Source organism: Sinocyclocheilus anshuiensis, unplaced genomic scaffold (genome assembly GCF_001515605.1).
Source record: "Sinocyclocheilus anshuiensis isolate Anshui unplaced genomic scaffold, SAMN03320099.WGS_v1.1 scaffold6, whole genome shotgun sequence".
NCBI lineage: Eukaryota > Metazoa > Chordata > Actinopteri > Cypriniformes > Cyprinidae > Sinocyclocheilus > Sinocyclocheilus anshuiensis.
The window spans coordinates 1,257,397-1,274,349 of NW_015547668.1; the positions used below are offsets into that span (position 1 = coordinate 1,257,397).

At 36.7% G+C, this 16,953-nt stretch overlaps 1 protein-coding gene and 1 long non-coding RNA gene across 2 annotated transcripts in view; one reads left to right on the plus strand and one right to left on the minus strand.

The window, feature by feature from the left end:
• Window positions 1-4,675: 4,675 nt before the first annotated feature.
• On the minus strand, window positions 4,676-16,655 carry LOC107702690 (ewing's tumor-associated antigen 1 homolog). The gene is made up of 6 exons (XM_016505086.1): window positions 16,300-16,655; window positions 15,896-16,024; window positions 15,465-15,523; window positions 15,282-15,388; window positions 12,953-14,349; window positions 4,676-5,374 (listed from the first exon to the last, which is right to left on the minus strand). Exons 1-6 carry the CDS (start codon window positions 16,463-16,465, stop codon window positions 5,250-5,252), a joined length of 1,983 nt encoding a protein of 660 aa, XP_016360572.1. The 5' UTR covers window positions 16,466-16,655; the 3' UTR covers window positions 4,676-5,249.
• The window catches only part of LOC107702691 (uncharacterized), a 26,544-nt gene continuing 25,750 nt past the window's right edge, over window positions 16,160-16,953 (plus strand). The window contains exon 1 of the long non-coding RNA XR_001635787.1: window positions 16,160-16,272. This is a non-coding gene — a long non-coding RNA (uncharacterized LOC107702691). The remainder of the gene's footprint in view (window positions 16,273-16,953) is intronic.

Here is a 16,953-nt window from a genome sequence, read left to right on the forward strand (position 1 = left end):
CTCCTGCGCCATCGGCTCTGCCCTGGCTCTCGGCTCCACCTGCTCCACCCTGGCCTTCTACTCCACAAGTTCCAGTTCCTTGTCCACTCCATGGACCTGGCCCTCCATCCTTCCCCCTGTCATATGCTTTGTCATGATCCCTGTCTGTGTTTCCTGTGTCTGTGTCCAAGGACTTTTAGTTTGTAGTTTTGTGTCCCTATTGTTACCTTGTTCCCCTCCTGTTTCCCTGCTGCTCTGCTCCCTTGTTGTCATGGATACTCATTGAACCACACCCATTTCCTTATTAGTTGCCCTGGTTACTGATTAATTCATTGCTTCAGCTCTCTGTATAAATAGTCCTTGTGTTTCCCGTGTGCTTTTTCAGTTGTTGAATGTCTGTGATTGTTGCCCTTGTCTCTTGAGTTCCTAGCCATACCTATGTTGGATTACTTGCGGTTTCTTGGATTTATTAAACTCAGTTTGCCTCATCTTGTCTCTGCAACGTTACAGTGTTATATTTTAAACGCTGTGTTTTTGCTCAATTTTGCAGAGAACATTACCTTTAAAACCATAGCAGAATTGTGGCATTTCTCGGAGCACAGCAATGTTTAGTTTCTGAATGAATCCGCGTTTTGAATGAATCATGTGAATAAATGATTCAAAGACCCACTCATAAAGAGCCATTTACTTCATTTCTGAATGAATCAGCCGTTTGAATGGATCGAATGACTGACTCCAAGACATTTCCCGCCACCTGCTGGCAGATTTAGTTTCTTATTTAGAATATAATTTCATAACAACAATAAAAATAAAAACATAGGCATAGTTAACCCAAAAAAATTAACTTCTGTCATGTTTACTCACCCTCATGTTGTTTCAAACCTTTCTTTTGTGGAACATAGAAGGTATTTTGATGATTAATTAATCGACACATGTAATTAGATTAAAAATTTTAATCGACTGACAGCCCTAATTTAAATACATGACATACAAGTTTCAATACAATTTACATTAAAGTATATTTTCGTTTACCAAAAATGCTTTTCAGTACATTTGACACCACACTTTAACCATATTTCAAAGAAAACATAATTATGAAATTACACATAAAGATACACTGAAGTTCTACTTAAGTGGGTCAAAAAAGCACTTTTAAGTTTAACTAATTGCATTTAAAATAAATACATTTTCATTTAACTGTAAATAACATGCACTTAAGTGTCTGAAAACATTTCAGTTCGCACTTAGGTATATCATTTTAAAGTACATAATTTCTGTAATATGAACATTTTTTTAAAAGTTTGCTAAAGTGTACTTCTTTTTCCACAAAAGGAAGGCTTGAAATATAGCACACAAATCATTTTTGACTACTACAACACTAGCAACCAAAGGTTACAGAAGCAATGACTCATGCATAATAGGAAACCAAAAAAAAAAAAAAAGGTTTGCAGCCTATCTTCAAGAACATGCATATACAGAACGTGATTAATTATCATGGTAACTAACTAGGGTGGCAAACAAGGGAAACTATGGCAAGCAGGAAAACAGGAATTGAACACAGGAAGCAAATACAGAAACAATAGGAGAATCCACTTCAAAACAACAGTCCTTAACACAAGACAGGGGGAAACAGGCTGGAATCATGACAACTGCACACACTCACACTCCAAGTGTTTTTATATGGTTAGTTATTACAAACATACGTTTTTAAAAATAAACTCACATATACAGAACGAATACACTCAGGAAGCAATGCAAAATTTAAGAAACAAAAACTATTCACCAAAGGCAGGTTTGTCATATCCTAGAAATATTTTGAAATACATACTATAATAATGGCTCTTTTCAAATGAGTGGATTCAGCATATTCCATGTGCAATCTGCTGACCGACCTGTCTGTGCAGGAATGCTCTCATAATGGAGAAAACATGAGGCTTCTTTCAGCTTGGAGATGCCTGTGGAGGGGAGAAGGCTTTGCTTTAGAGTGACTCCAAGTGTTTTTATATGGTTAGTTATTACAAACATACGTTTTTAAAAATAAACTCAAAATCCATGTTTTTGGTATTGGTGTGTGTAACTTGCATTGTAGAGCAAAACGCCCAAGTATCGTCAAGTCTATATTTACCACATACCTTGTTTTACACATAAATTGAAAAACCCCATAATAAAAACCCATAGTAAAGTCTAAAGAGATTGAGAGTTAGTCTTCTGGGGTTTGACGTCATAGCTGCAGCACTCTAACCGCCAGTTCCCCAAAACGTAAAATAGTTATGAATTGCTGCAAGGTTGTTTTGGTATATGTAGGCCTAAATGTTACTTGCACCCAGATTTCCATTTGTTTGTCATCAAACTTTTAATATACATTGCTCATTTACGCCTACATATACTACGCATCACATGTAGCCTACTAAAAAATGTAAGTTATTCACTGACCATCATCTCAGTTTTTACCTACTTCATCTTTTTGTCACAAAACTATTGTATGACTTCAGAAGTTGGGAAGTCGTGGCCTAATGGTTAAGAGTCGGACTCGTAACCCAAAGGTTGAGGGTTCGAGTCTCATACCGGCAGGGATTGTAGGTGGGGGGAGTGAATGTACAGCGCTCTCTCCCACCTTCAATTAGCTTGATGACAACTGCAGCACCCCGCTCCGCTGTTTTGTATATTAGTCATACCTTCGTGTCGTAATCTATGACAACAACAGACGTTTCTAGCATGGCATAATGCATGGGAAAACCATCAAATCTTCTATTGTTAGATAGTATCTCATGTTTTCTTTACTGTACATGTTCAATACCAAAAAAGAAAAGCTCACTTGATATGATGATTATGGCATGACAAGGGCTTAAAGGGAGAGTTCACACAGAAAATAAAATTTAAGAATTTATTCACATCCTCATATACACTGCTCCGGGTGTGTGTTCACGGTGTGTTTGTGTTCACTGCTGTGTGTGTGCACTTTGGATGGGATAAATGCAGAGCACTAATTCCGAGTATGGGTCGCCATACATGGCCACATATCATGTCACTTTAAGACTTATATAGTGATATAATACATGGGCAATGTTTTATTTATATAATTTTTGGAACTTGGCAGAAGAGGTCAATTTTATAGAAAAATACACTCTTTGATAATGCAGTAATCCAATAGAATAATCATTTTTAGTTCCATAAAATAACCTTTCAGTGAACAGTTTTTAAAAGAACATTTTAATAATCTAAATAAACTATTTCCTCTATAGAACCTTGCGAGCAATGGAAAGGTTATGTGGATGTTAAAAGTTCTTCATGGAACAATAAATGGCAAGAGTTTATGATATAGAAATATAGAATGCATAAAATATAATGTATAATGTATAAAGTATGTGTGAAGATTCTTCAAAACATTTCATTTTGTGTTCCAACGTCATATGGGTTTGGCATCACATGAAAGTGAATACATAATGACAGAAACTCCATTTTTGGGTGAACTGTCCCTTTAAGACCTATAATTTCCCAGGTTGTTGAAGTTCAAAGAACTTTAAACTTGGCGAATGTCACGCATACTGTGTCCTAATGCTGTTAACATACAGATAACACACTCTGTCGGAGCTTAAATTAGCAGCTATCGTCGACTCTCACTGGTTGGTTTGACTTTGGTAAGTGGGGGCATGACAGTACATCGGGCACCACTGAAAAGCCAGGTGAGTGATAAAGATTAGGTGTTGGGAAAGCACAATGTCATCGCTGTACACTACGCTTTAAGACACCACATTGACATCTGCTCAAGAACGCTTTAGTCTCCAAACTCTAATTTACAGTTAGAGTTTCCTTCTTGGTTCATCTGAGAGCCGTTATCTTGTTTCTGCCCAAACCAACAAGTATGCTGAAATGCAAATTGCATCTGGCACCAAGGCACAGTAATTTGACGTAATTACTACAGCTTGATATCAGAGTACGCTCCCGCAGCATGGCATGGAGCCATCACAATAATCAGTAATTGCTCTCCATTTTTGACGCAAAAATACCGAAACACCCATTACTCTGTTCCACAGCAGCTTGATAATGCCACATTACAGAAAAATCCTTCACCAACTTCTATATTGTACAAACTCAACACCTGTAGGGCCCGGCGTTTTCATCATCTGCTTGGAATAAATTGTAGTCATCATCATAACCATAATCACAGTAATAAAAAAGTCCTCATCCTCTTGCCAAATTACTGTGGCATTTGATTTACAGTAATTGTGCGGGAGAGGAGGGGAGTTTACGCTACAATACGCTATGCTTCGTCTTGACCGGCGGAGTCCAAACATGCACACACCTGCGGGACTTACACCTGAGAAGGGCCCGGGGCCGGATCCCAATGATATGCCCACATTCCCCGAGGCACACAATGACTAACATTGTGACATACAATAAACCAGGTGTGGAGGGTGATATTTTATCATTAGCCTAGAAAATGTAATTTTGTAATTTTTTTTTAAATGTAATTTTCAAAAGATTATATTCAAGAGCATTACACATTAAGAAGGTAATTTGTTATGAATGAGGTTTAGACATCTGAACTGCTATTTCTGGATGTAATTATGTCATTACGTTGCTAGGCACAGACAGGGACCCAAAGATTGCAGTCGGTAAACTTTCAAAATGTTTTAAAAGAGATTTTTGAAAGCAACAATACACAATGACACGTTTGTTTCTTGTTGTTTGCTTCTTTTAATACGGTGATAATTGTTTTAAACAGAAAAATGGAACAAAGACAACAAATAAAAAAAATAACGATCTCCAGGACCTTTAGCTTGATTTACGAAAATTTACTGAAGTATTTTTGTCCCCCATTTTCAACAGGGAAACACTATAATCAGAAGATTAGACTCAATCATATGACCAACTGAAAGTGACCTCACATTTGTTAGACATAATTCAAAGTCTGATGTGAGAAATGCCTCACCAAATGTTGAAGAAAAAAAAAAGGCTTGCAGACATCTGCCATTAATTTTACTGACAATACTGGGCTGTAATAACGGAACCGTAATGTGCGAGAAATTGCTTTTTTGTAACTCTAGTCATTTAGTTTGGCAGTTAGACAGATATAACACTGCAGAACATTATTCAGAAAAGCATGAGCAATCTTCAAGTAACATCTCCTTCAAAGAGACAAATTAGTGTTAAACTCTTAATTAGTATATATAGCTATATGTTTCTCAGCCCTCATTGCATAATTTAGTCCTTTTTAAAGCCCTAAACATCCATGGCATTCAGTACAGTACAGGCTCCTCTGTGGTGTTCTATGTAGGTGCTCCGTTTTTTTGGCTAGCCTGCATCCGTAATCTCCTCCTCGCAATCGCTTCCCGTTTTTTCCTCTCGATCTCAGCAGCCGAACATCTGGCTGTCGTATGGGACGAAATATAAACTGCAAAACAACAAAAACAAAAGTTTTGTTACGGTTCTGTGCAATGTAACCGGGAGATGTGAATTTTTACAAGTGGGAACTGTAATCCCTGAGTTTCAATGTTTAAAGGAACACGCCACTATTTTTGAAAATAGGCTCATTTTCCAACTCCCCTAGAGTTAAACAGTTGAGTTTTACCGTTTTCGAATCCATTCAGCCGATCTCCGGGTCTGGCGGTAGCACTTTTAGCTGTAGCTTAGCATAGATAATTGAATCTGATTAGACCGTTAGCATCTCGCTCAAAAATGACCAAAGAGGTTCTATATTTTTCCTATTTTAAACTTGACTCTTCTGTAATTACATCGTGTACTAAGACCGACGGAAAATGAAAAGTTGCGATTTTCTAGGCCGATATGGCTAGGAACTATAATCTCATTCTGGTGCAATAATCAAGTAACTTTGCTGCCGTACCATGGGTGCAGCAGGTGCAATGATATTACGCAGCGCCTGAAAATAGTCCCAAGCTAGGTAACTTCCAACGGAAGGCACGCTCCCTGTGCAAGCAGGTGGTCACGTTGGTTATTTTGATGGAAGTTAACCTATTTTCTATTTTTTTTGAAACTCAACTGTTTAACTCTAGGGGTGTTGGAAAATTAGCCTATTTTCAAAAATAGTGGAGTGTTCCTTTAATGCAGCATAAAAGTGAATTACTAGTCACGTTTTCGCTTGTAACAATTTTCGGTAACACTTTAGATTAGGGAACACATATTCATTATTAATTTAATTTTTTCCCTCAAACTCCTAGTTTGCTGCTTACTGGTAGTAAGTAAGGTTGTTGTTGTAGTAGTTATATTTAGGTATTTGGAAGGGTTAAGGGATCTAGAATATGGCCATGCATTAATATGTGCTTTATAAGTTTACTTTAAATAGTAAACTTATAAATATACTAGTAATATGCATCCTAATAAGCAATTAGTTAACAGTGAATAGTATTCTCTAATCTAAAATGTTACCCATATTTCTACTGCAAGTACATCAGAGGACAACCATAAGAGATAAAGGAATAGTTTATCCCAAACTTAAAATTACATTATTTACTCGTCCTCATGACTGACTTTCTGCAATGGAACATAAAAAAAAGAGAATTTAAGAATTTTCCCATTACTCCTTTCTATACGATGGCTAGTGGCTGTCAAAGGACATCAACAAATATCATCAAAGCAGTTTATTGTGCACAATATTTGGTCACACTTTAGTATGGGGACCAATTTTCACTAGTAACTAATCATTAACCATGAGTTTTGCCTCAATAAACCCCTAATGTGCTGCTTATTAATAGGTAGTATTAAGTTTAGGTATAGCCTCTGTGCACAAGCGTAGCGACGAACTTCCACTGTCGCCAGAAGTCGGGATATCCGTTTCCGGTTTTCATTTGCGTCGCCCAAAATGTCAGGATTTTCTAGATGTCTCCGAGATCTACAAGTAAGAATCAGCGATGTCCATCGTATCGTTAATGCCCGGTTCCCTGCTCCAATACGCAAGCGAAACAAGGGATTCAAACGCAATATATCGAGTTATATGCACAAATAGTTTAATCTAATGTGTTATTTCGGCATCTAGCGGCTAAGCTAGTTAGCGACATGCTCATTTTAGAAGCTTGTCTTTCTCAATTTTAAACGCAGACTGTTCGTTTTTTTGTTTGTTTGTGTTTTTTGTTGGGGTGATAATTGTATTATCACTTGTATTAAACATCTCCCCCTCTCAGTTTTTAATAAGGATCAGGGTACAGGTGAAGTCATTGTCTGGTCATTGTGCTACAGGTCCATAATGAGGGATGCTGAGAAAACTCACAGTTCGAGTGTATGGTGAAGCTAGGATTGGTAAACCTACAATTATAAGCTTGTTACTTTAATAACCCGGCGTTTTAATGTCCCGGGGATTTTGCCATGGTAATTCATGTTCAATATAATTTTAAAGTAGTACGTAATGAAAACAGTGGCTAAAATTGGCAGGTGAGTTTACCTTGCTGGTCCCCATTCGGGTTACTGCATGCATTCTTGTTCATGTTATAATCATATTACTTATTATAACTCTGTGTTCCTGATGTTCCTAGAGATTCAGCTAAGGTCATTCATGTTTAATGTACCTCAAATCTAATGAAAACATTTACAGGCAGGTAAGTGGTGGCAAATTAAGCGTTTTTAGCTGGAATGGCTTATTGTTGGATCTCAATTTTTGGGAAAAAAAGTGGGCAATACTAGAGGTTTTATTTTATTCATCATTGTTATTGTGTATATAACATCCAATACTGAATATTTAATTGTGCATGACCTTGTTTTTGCATTTGGATTACCTTCGCCTTCATCTCAACACTCATTTAAAGTTACCCTTAAAAAACACATAATTTAGTAACAAGTTAAATATAATTATTTTTTTTTTTTTTGGAAAATCTCAGAAAATATATTATAATATTGTGATGCTAAATTCACTTACAGATAGATAATATTAATAATTTTAATAACAGGCCACCTGAGTGTACTTAAAAGGGAGCCCAATTTCATGACTATGATTCTTAACAAACAAGGAAAGTTTTAAAAAGTACACTTTATAATAACATCAAATTAAAGTTTCTGGAATAATTGTGAAATTACACATAAAGATGCACTTAAGTGGTTCAACAAAAGTGCACATTTTCATTTAATTGCAATTAACGTGCAATTAAGTGTCCGAAAGCATCACATTTTGTTACAGTTAAGTATATTATTTAAAATTATTGCCATAATAAGTACTTTAAAAAAAAGTTTGCTAAAGTGTTCTTAAATGGACCTGTAGCACAATGACCAATGACTTCACCTGTGCCCTGATCTTTATTAAAAACTGAGAGGGGGAGAAGTTTAATACAAGTGATAATACAATTATCACCCAAAAAAAAAACAAAAAAACGAACTGTCTGCGTTTAAAATGTGAGAAAAACAAGCTTCTAAAATGAGCATGTCGCTAACTAGCTTAGCCGTTAGATGCCGAAATAACACATTAGATTAAACTATTTGTGCATATAACTCGATATATTGTGTTTGAATCCCTTGTTTTGCTTTCGTATTGGAGCAGGGAACCGGGCATTAACGATACGATGGACATCACTGATTCTTACTTGTAGATCTCGGAGACATGTAGAAAATACTGACATTTTGGGCGACGCAAATGAAACCCGGAAACTGATATCCCGACTTCTGGCGACAGTGGAAGTTCATCGCTATGCTTGTGCACAGAGTCCATTGGGTAAGGTTAAGGGATCTGAAATATGGGCATGCAGAATAAGGCATTAATATGTGTTTTATAAGTACTAATAAACAGACAATACACTGGTAATATGCACGCTCACAAGCAACTAGTTAATAGTTAGAACTGGCCCCTAAACTAAAGTGTTAACCAATATTTTTTCATAAGTCACGAGAGAAACAAACTTAAAATGATTTATACTCAAAATATTTCCCTCTGTTGTATCCCTAAAGTCTCACTCAGGTTTCCAAACACTCGAACTTGCTTGGTTTAACACCAACAGCATTGGTTCTCACGTTTCTCATAACCAATAGCCAAGTTTGAAAATGTGTAAGTGAAAATGAGATTTAAGAGTGACGGCAAGGGACATATTTTCAGGGAACTCAGGACCTGTGTTAACATTGTTTTGTTTTAGTCCGTTTTTGTCTTTTGACAAAAGCATCATCTAAATGTAGTCAAATTTCATATTGTAATGTTCATTACATTTGGTCAAGTTTACTGACTAAAATGGCGTCCTATTTATTCAACGAGAAATTGCAACAATAAACCAAATATTCAAACATTTTATACATGAAACAAGCATCAACATTCAATAAAAAAATGTGAGATGAATGAAATGAAAGGAGATCTCCTAAAAATAACTTTATGTCGAGTACACTATTTTAATAATTGTAGCTAAGTAATAAGTAATTGTAACACTATTGCCTCCACCAACCTGAGTTTGATTACTATACTGTCTTATCCAATAAAGGCATAAAATGGCCTTGTAATTTTTGTAAACAGTATGTTTTATAGGGGTGGGAGAAAAAAAATCGATTCACCTATCGCGATTCTTTTTTAAACGATTAAAAAATCGGTTGGTTTACCTCAGAATTGATTTATATTTAATTATTTTACTTTTCCTAAGAGGTGGTGGGGAGAAGTTAGTGCTTTTTAATTCCAACAGAGGGCAAAATTAATACAGTGCCGTGAAAAGGTTTTTGCCCCCTTCCGTTTTTTTTTTTTGCATATTTGTCACACTTAAAAGATTCAGATCATCAAACAAATTTTTATATTACACAAAGATAATGCAAGTAAATACAAAATGCAGTTTTTAAATGATGATTACATTTATTAAGGGAAAAAAGCTGTCCAAACCTACCTGGCCCTACGTGAAAAATTAATTGCCCCCTCCTGTTAAACAAGTTTTTTGTGTTGTTTATTTGTCTATATGGTGCTTTTAATATGCCTTTAGACAGACCATGTGCCAATCTATTAATCAACACCATTGCTGAGTATTTTCTCCTTAAAACTGTAGTTTCCCAATGGCTGACCCAGAAATGTGGTTTGAAAAAGCCCTCGGTTTGATACGTCACAATCCAATAATCAATCACGTCACGGGATAGATTCCTATCACTAGCATGCAAAATATACCAATACCAGCACAAACGGCCAAGTCAATGTCCGGACTTAAATCTGTGGCATGACCTTAAACAGTCCATTCATGCTTGAAACCCCTCCAATGTGGCTGAATTAAAACAATTCTGCAAAGAAGAGTGGGCCAAAATTCCTCCACAGCGCTGTGAAAGACTCGTTGCCAGTTATCGCAAATGCTTGATTACAGTTGTTGCCGCCAAGGATGGTGCAACCAGTTATTAGACTTAGGGGGCAATTATTTTTTTCACATAGTGCCAGGCAGGTTTGGACAGATTTTTTCCCTTAATAAATAAAATCATTATTTAAAGTTCCCCTGTAGTGAAAATCAAGTTTTTTGTGTTGTTTATTTGTCTATATGGTGCTTTTAATATGCCTTTAGACAGACCATGTGCCAATCTATTAATCAACACCATTGCTGAGTATTTTCTCCTTAAAACTGTAGTTTCCCAAAGGCTGACCCAGAAATCCACAACATCGTCAAGTAAGTAACTTTAACGAATGTTACAGTATTCACTGTAGTTGTCCGCTAGTAAAAAGATAGCTTTATCAGTCATTATCCGTGTATGCCAATGTTTTGCGTTTACTACAGTTCAGTGGATCAGGAGGCGCTGGCTGGTGTGACTGAGTGGAGGCGGGACTAATTTGCATATTCATAGATCAGCGTATAGTAAATGAGGCAAGGGTGTAGAGTTGCATTCAAGCTATTTTAAGGAATGAGAAAATTATTTTCACAAGAAAAAACATTTAAATATGTAATTTTGATGATCAAAGATAAGTTGTAAGGGATAAAATATTTGACTACAGGGGGACTTTAAAAACTGCATTTTGTATTTACTTGGGTTATCTTTGTGTAATATTAAAATTTGTTCGATGATCTGAATCATTTAAGTGTGACAAACATGCAAAAAAAAAAACAGGAAGGGGGCAAAAACATTTTCACAGCACTGTAGGTGTATGACATCAAAGTGCCGCGAGAGCGATTCGAAAGCATGCGACGCCGTCTGTTCTCTGTAGCTCTCGCGGTGCTTTGATAACGTCATACAACGATTGTTCTGCGTGCGCAGTGCTGCTGCATTAGATGACGTCATATACGTTTCAAGCCGGCGCGAGAAAGCAAAACCATGAGGAGGCAGAGGATCAAACCTCTTCCAGAATTCTTTCTGCACCTTCACGTTTTGAATCCTAAGTGTGGAAACACTTTGTATTTTACACACCGCCGGGAAAACATGACTAAAACGGTATGCAAAGTAACATAGCACTTTATTTTATTTCAGAAAGTATTTTTTCTACTCATTTTGTTGAACATTTGACTATTATATTCATGTGCAAGTTCAGGGTTTTGGTACTTGAAAGTTTCATGGTTCAAGGTACTTTAAATATACACTGTGTATGTGTATGCTCCTGAAATAAAAGTTCAGAAAGATGTGATGCATTGTTTTTGTTAATATGACTTATCATATACAGTCTTTTTTAAGGGTATAATCAAGTATTTTCAATTGTCTAGTCTTTAATAAGCAAACAAAAATCACAATAAATTAATAAATCAAAAGTAGGGCAGTACAATCATCACAATAATTGTGAAATATGCTAGTGTCTGTTAATATTAAAGTGCAAAAAGATGAAATATGAAGATAAATATGAAGTCTGTACTAAATTTTAAATTTGCATTAAATAAATCCAGAAAAAACAAATTCAAAATAGAAAACTATTTCTGGAAAAAAATAGAGTTCATAGGGTCCTATTATTGTAAATTATTAATTTGTTGAAGTTTTATGAACTACATTGATTTGACATGTTTTTGATCATTTCATTTTAATTAAACCATTAAAAAAGAATCCACAAACAAACAAACAAACAAACAAACAAAAAAAACACTGAATTTTGGAAGAATAAAAAAGATTCCTATAGGGCCCTAAAAATGTAATAAATTTGAATAAACTGATGTTTAATTATTTAATGTCAATTAATTGATCATTTAAATTTAATGAAACCATTCAAACGAAAACTTTATGGTAAAAAATGGGCCCCAGTTTTAATTAAAATCATTTCAGTTATCATCATGATGCACAATTGTCTTGGTTCTCATTAATAAAAAAATAAAAATAAAAGCACTTCGTAAACTAACATTTTCACCAATTACTTTGTTGACAAGATTAGCACTGCTTGAGTTTGTTCATCACACAAATGGCTTCTAAAGACTTGGAGTGCATGAGTCTACTGGACGACAGTTACGGTCATTTTATGGTGCTTTTTATGTGTCTTTTTGGAAAAAAGAAAGAAGAAGAAGAAAAAGATAAAAAAAAGAGACTGCTGCTGGTGTGCTTCCACTGAATTGAAAAGAGCATTGTGAATATTCCTGAAAACATTCCCTCGTGTTCCACGGAGGAAATAAAGTAATAGGGGTTTGGAACAACATGAGGGTGAGTAAATGATGACACAATAAAGCACTTCGTAAACTAACATTTTCACCAATTACTTTGTTGACAAGATTAGCACTGCTTGAGTTTGTTCATCACACAAATGGCTTCTAAAGACTTGGAGTGCATGAGTCTACTGGACGACAGTTACGGTCATTTTATGGTGCTTTTTATGTGTCTTTTTGGAAAAAAGAAAGAAGAAGAAGAAAAAGATAAAAAAAAGAGACTGCTGCTGGTGTGCTTCCACTGAATTGAAAAGAGCATTGTGAATATTCCTGAAAACATTCAATTCCACGGAGGAAATAAAGTAATAGGGGTTTGGAACAACATGAGGGTGAGTAAATGATGACACAATTTTCATTTATGTTTGAACTATTCCTTTAACAAGTTAAGCAAACTTGCCTATTACAGTCATCTCCTGTAGGAGTATTCAATGATGCAATTTCAGAGCTTATGTGCTGCAGGTGCCACAACGTACAAAGCTTACCTTTGTTGGTGAGCGTCATGGAGTCCGACAGATGTCTTTTGAAGGTGTAATGGTGGGCGTTAGAAGCATTTCCTACTGTTGCGCTGTGTGGCCTAACAGTCTGTGAGGTGTCCGTAGCTCTGACAGAACCAGGCCGGGGTCCTAAGCCGCTTTTCCCTTGTTCATGTCCATAATACTGTGCACTATGGCTTCCCAATCCAGAGCTGGAACTTTTAGTTGCCGGCAACACACTGTAGCCCTGTTTAAGTCCAGAACTGCTATTTGTACACGGTACTGAATTTGAGCGGGCAAAGATGCGCGTGGACTTTGTGGGTTCTCGTGGTTGGCTCTTATTGTTGATGCCCATAGTCTGAGCACAAATGGCGGCAGAAGAAGAAGGTGCTTTAGATGCAAAGCTTCTTGATTTGTCATGTGCAAGTTTTTTGTACTCCTCGTTACGTCTTTGCTGTTCCTGACTGGCTGATAACATCTCCACGTCATCGCAAGCCTGACAAAGGAGATCATTGTCTGCTTCGTCATTCCACAGACCATCGGAATCAAACAGAGACTTCATGTCCTCCTCTGAAACCCCATCAAACTTAGCAGAAGAAGCCTGACTTGAAACTCCACAATCTTTGGTCATTCCTTCAAGCTGGACTTGTCTTGTACTCTGGGATGAATGTGTTTGCTGCTTGACTTGGTGCACAGGTGAAGTCTTTAGCAGCTTGTCAGTAGCATGATTCTGGGCAGAAGCAGGCGGCTTTGACCTAAAAGTGCTTTGATTAGATGTTTTAACTTCAGGAAGTGTCTTGGTAAAGGTGCTGGTTTTGCTGGTGCTCTTTTGAGTCTCTAAGCAGAAGTTTACAGATGGATGAACCTTGGCCACAAAATTACATCTGCTAGAGCAAGACTTAGGCTGAGCAGTGCTCGGTTTCTGAGCTACATTCAAAGGTACTGGGTTCTGTGTCATTTCCAACACAAACGAGTCATTCAGAAGGTCATCGTTTTCCCAGTCATCATTAAAGTCCACCTTTGTGGTTTTAGGTGCATCTACAGGAGCGCTCTTGATTGCTGCAGAACTTGACTTTTGTTCTGCCGGTGCTAGAGGTTCAGTTTTGCTTTCTGGTGTGCAGTTTACTGACGGTGGGCTCAGCCTCCCACTTATGTGCTGAGTGGGACCGTCAAACAACGCCTGAAGCTCCGCCTCTTCCTGACAGGCTTGAGATGAGCAGCTGGTCAGTTGTTCTGATGAGACTTTGACAGATGTTGATCTTTCCGTTGTGGCTTTACTATCACTTTGTAGCTTATTGACTTGATTTATTTTTTCTGTGCTCTCCTGTTTTTTCTCTTTGTCCTGACGAGTCATATTGATGTCAAACTGCTTGGCAAGTTTCATGAGGTCCTCAACATTGCTCTGCCTAATGGAAAGAGATGGGGACATAAATATGAAAATCACAAATATATGACAGGGATTTCTGCGTGTATGCCAAATAATGTCACTTGCATGGCTCTATTAATTTAAAAATACAAAAATACACAATGAAAATGCAATTCGTACATATACGCTGATCTGAGCACACCTCTTCCAAGATCAGCTTTTGATTTTTTTATTAATTTTTAATAATTTTTTTAATGCCAAAAAAGCTTAAGTAGTCATAAATTGGCATAAAGTCAAACCTTTATTGGTATAAATATTTTTCAAAACTAATGAAACCAACATGAATACAAAAATAACATTTCTAAAACATTTCTAGATTTTTAAAAGATTTCTGTAATCATGAATGTTATTTGACATTGACTCATTCTTTTATTTTAATAAAAGATTAAATTAAGATTATTCAAACATTTTACAAGAAAATACTATTTTAGTCATCCTACTTCAACATTTCACGTTAAATTCAATGTTACTTGCCCTTTCTTTATAATTATTTAAGAAATTTCCTAGCAGTTTCAGTCTGAAAATTGTTTCAAAGTAAATCCTACAGCAAAGTTCACTAGACATGGATGGTATGACCAGAATAATACACCACAACAGGGGCATTGCTAAAACCAGGAGCTCTATCTTTAAATAGTCTCTCAGTAGCCTCAAAATCCTGAAAGCTACAATACATTTCTCACGGTGTCACGGTGGTGAACTCAGATCCAGTGGTGTAATGGGGAAATAGATGCTGCAGAGATGGTTGGTGTGCTACAACTGTACGGTAGAGATCAAGTTCAAATTATAATATTAAATATGCATACAGTTGCATGTCAGGTAATACAGTCATATTATGTATGACAGATCCAAAAAAAAAAAAAGTTTACAGCATCTTTCAAGTATTCATCACGTCTTTGATAATAGGACACATACCGTGCTGAAATCCTCCGGACTCTGGGCTGTCTGATCTCTGGAGTGCAGGGTATGTCACCATCTCCAATCCACTGGAGCACTGAGTCCCCTTCATTTGCCTTCTTAACCTTAAACATAGTTTACATTTACCATGATGACACCCATCATTTCCATTTTATTGTCTATATTTGACTTAATACTTACTTTTGGTGCAATTCTACTGACAATCTCCGATATTTCAATGACTCGCCCACCTCCTTGTCCTGTGAACAGTTACAAATGTATGCAAAAGTTAAATTTTTCTGTAAAATATGCTGATACACAATACAGCAATCAGTTCACAAATATATCTACTGTTTTTACCATTATCATAGATTGCATGAGACAAGGAAATATGAAATAATACAACAAACACAGAGATGAATGTCTTGAGTCGGACACACGCACTTTTACCTTTTTAATTCATTTTACTGCTTAGAGCATAGCTTACGTTTTATGTAACGTGAAACTTATCATTCGTTATTAGTTATGAACAATCTTGTTTTTTTGGTTTGGCATCAAACGAACCCTAATCTGTACAATTGTTTAAGAGGATATAAATACAGACTACTTGGAAGTTTTATGATCACACTTGCCATTCAAGTTCTGAGATGGTGAGTTGGTATCCCAGATGATGTCTTGAGGGGATTCAGTCTCATTAGGCGAATCTCCACTGTAACAACCGTTGAATCGGACTCTTGGTCGGCGTTTTGGGGTGGTAAAATCTGAGAATTAAAATAATTACAACACTACGGTTAGTATGGAGTTAATAACATTTCACGTCGACACTAACAAGAAGTACTTTGCACGTGTTCCACTGCAGAACCATGCTATTCTTTGAAGTACCCTGGAGTGTCATTCAAATAACATGAATATGATAATCATTCAGTACAATGACACCGCGACAGTACTTTAATACAGTTTTCTAAGAAGAAACATCCATCTGCTTTGCGATCGATTGACACGTGTTCTGGTAAGTTATGTCTTACAAAAGTATTACCTTTGCGACAGTTGTATGAAGTGTGACAAGACGGAGACTGGGACAGTTTGAGTCCGATCATTCGTCTCTTTGTTTTCATTTTGCTCTGGGAAACTTTGGAAGTTCTGCTCCGGCTTTCTCTCGCATCTGATATATGGCGAACACCGATGTTTCTCTTGTTGGTCATGACTTATTTTAACTGATATAAACAATACCGCTCCAGTATTCATAACGTGGTTGAACTAGTGGAAAGATCTTTGCGATATTTGGTTTAAATCCAGAAAATGTTTGGGTACTCAGGTAAGAGTGCTCTCCTACATCGTCGCCATGTTTTTTTTGTACGTTTACATGAAGGCGCGTTCCTGATTGGTCCTGGGCATCTCGCGACATCTCGTGAGACTTTGTCTTCTCATTGCAGCTTTTTAAAGGGGTCATATGATGCTTTTTTAAAGATCATTATTTTGTGTATTTGGTGTAACAGAATATGTTGACATGCTTTAATGTTCAAAAATCTCTCTCACTCTCTCTCGCTCTCTCTCTCGCTCTCTCTCTCTCGCGTGCTCTCTCTTTCTCTCTCGCTCTCTCTCTCACACACACACGTGCGCGCGCGCGCACACACACACACACACACACACACACACACACACGATGTGCAAAACTCCGCATTTGAACAGT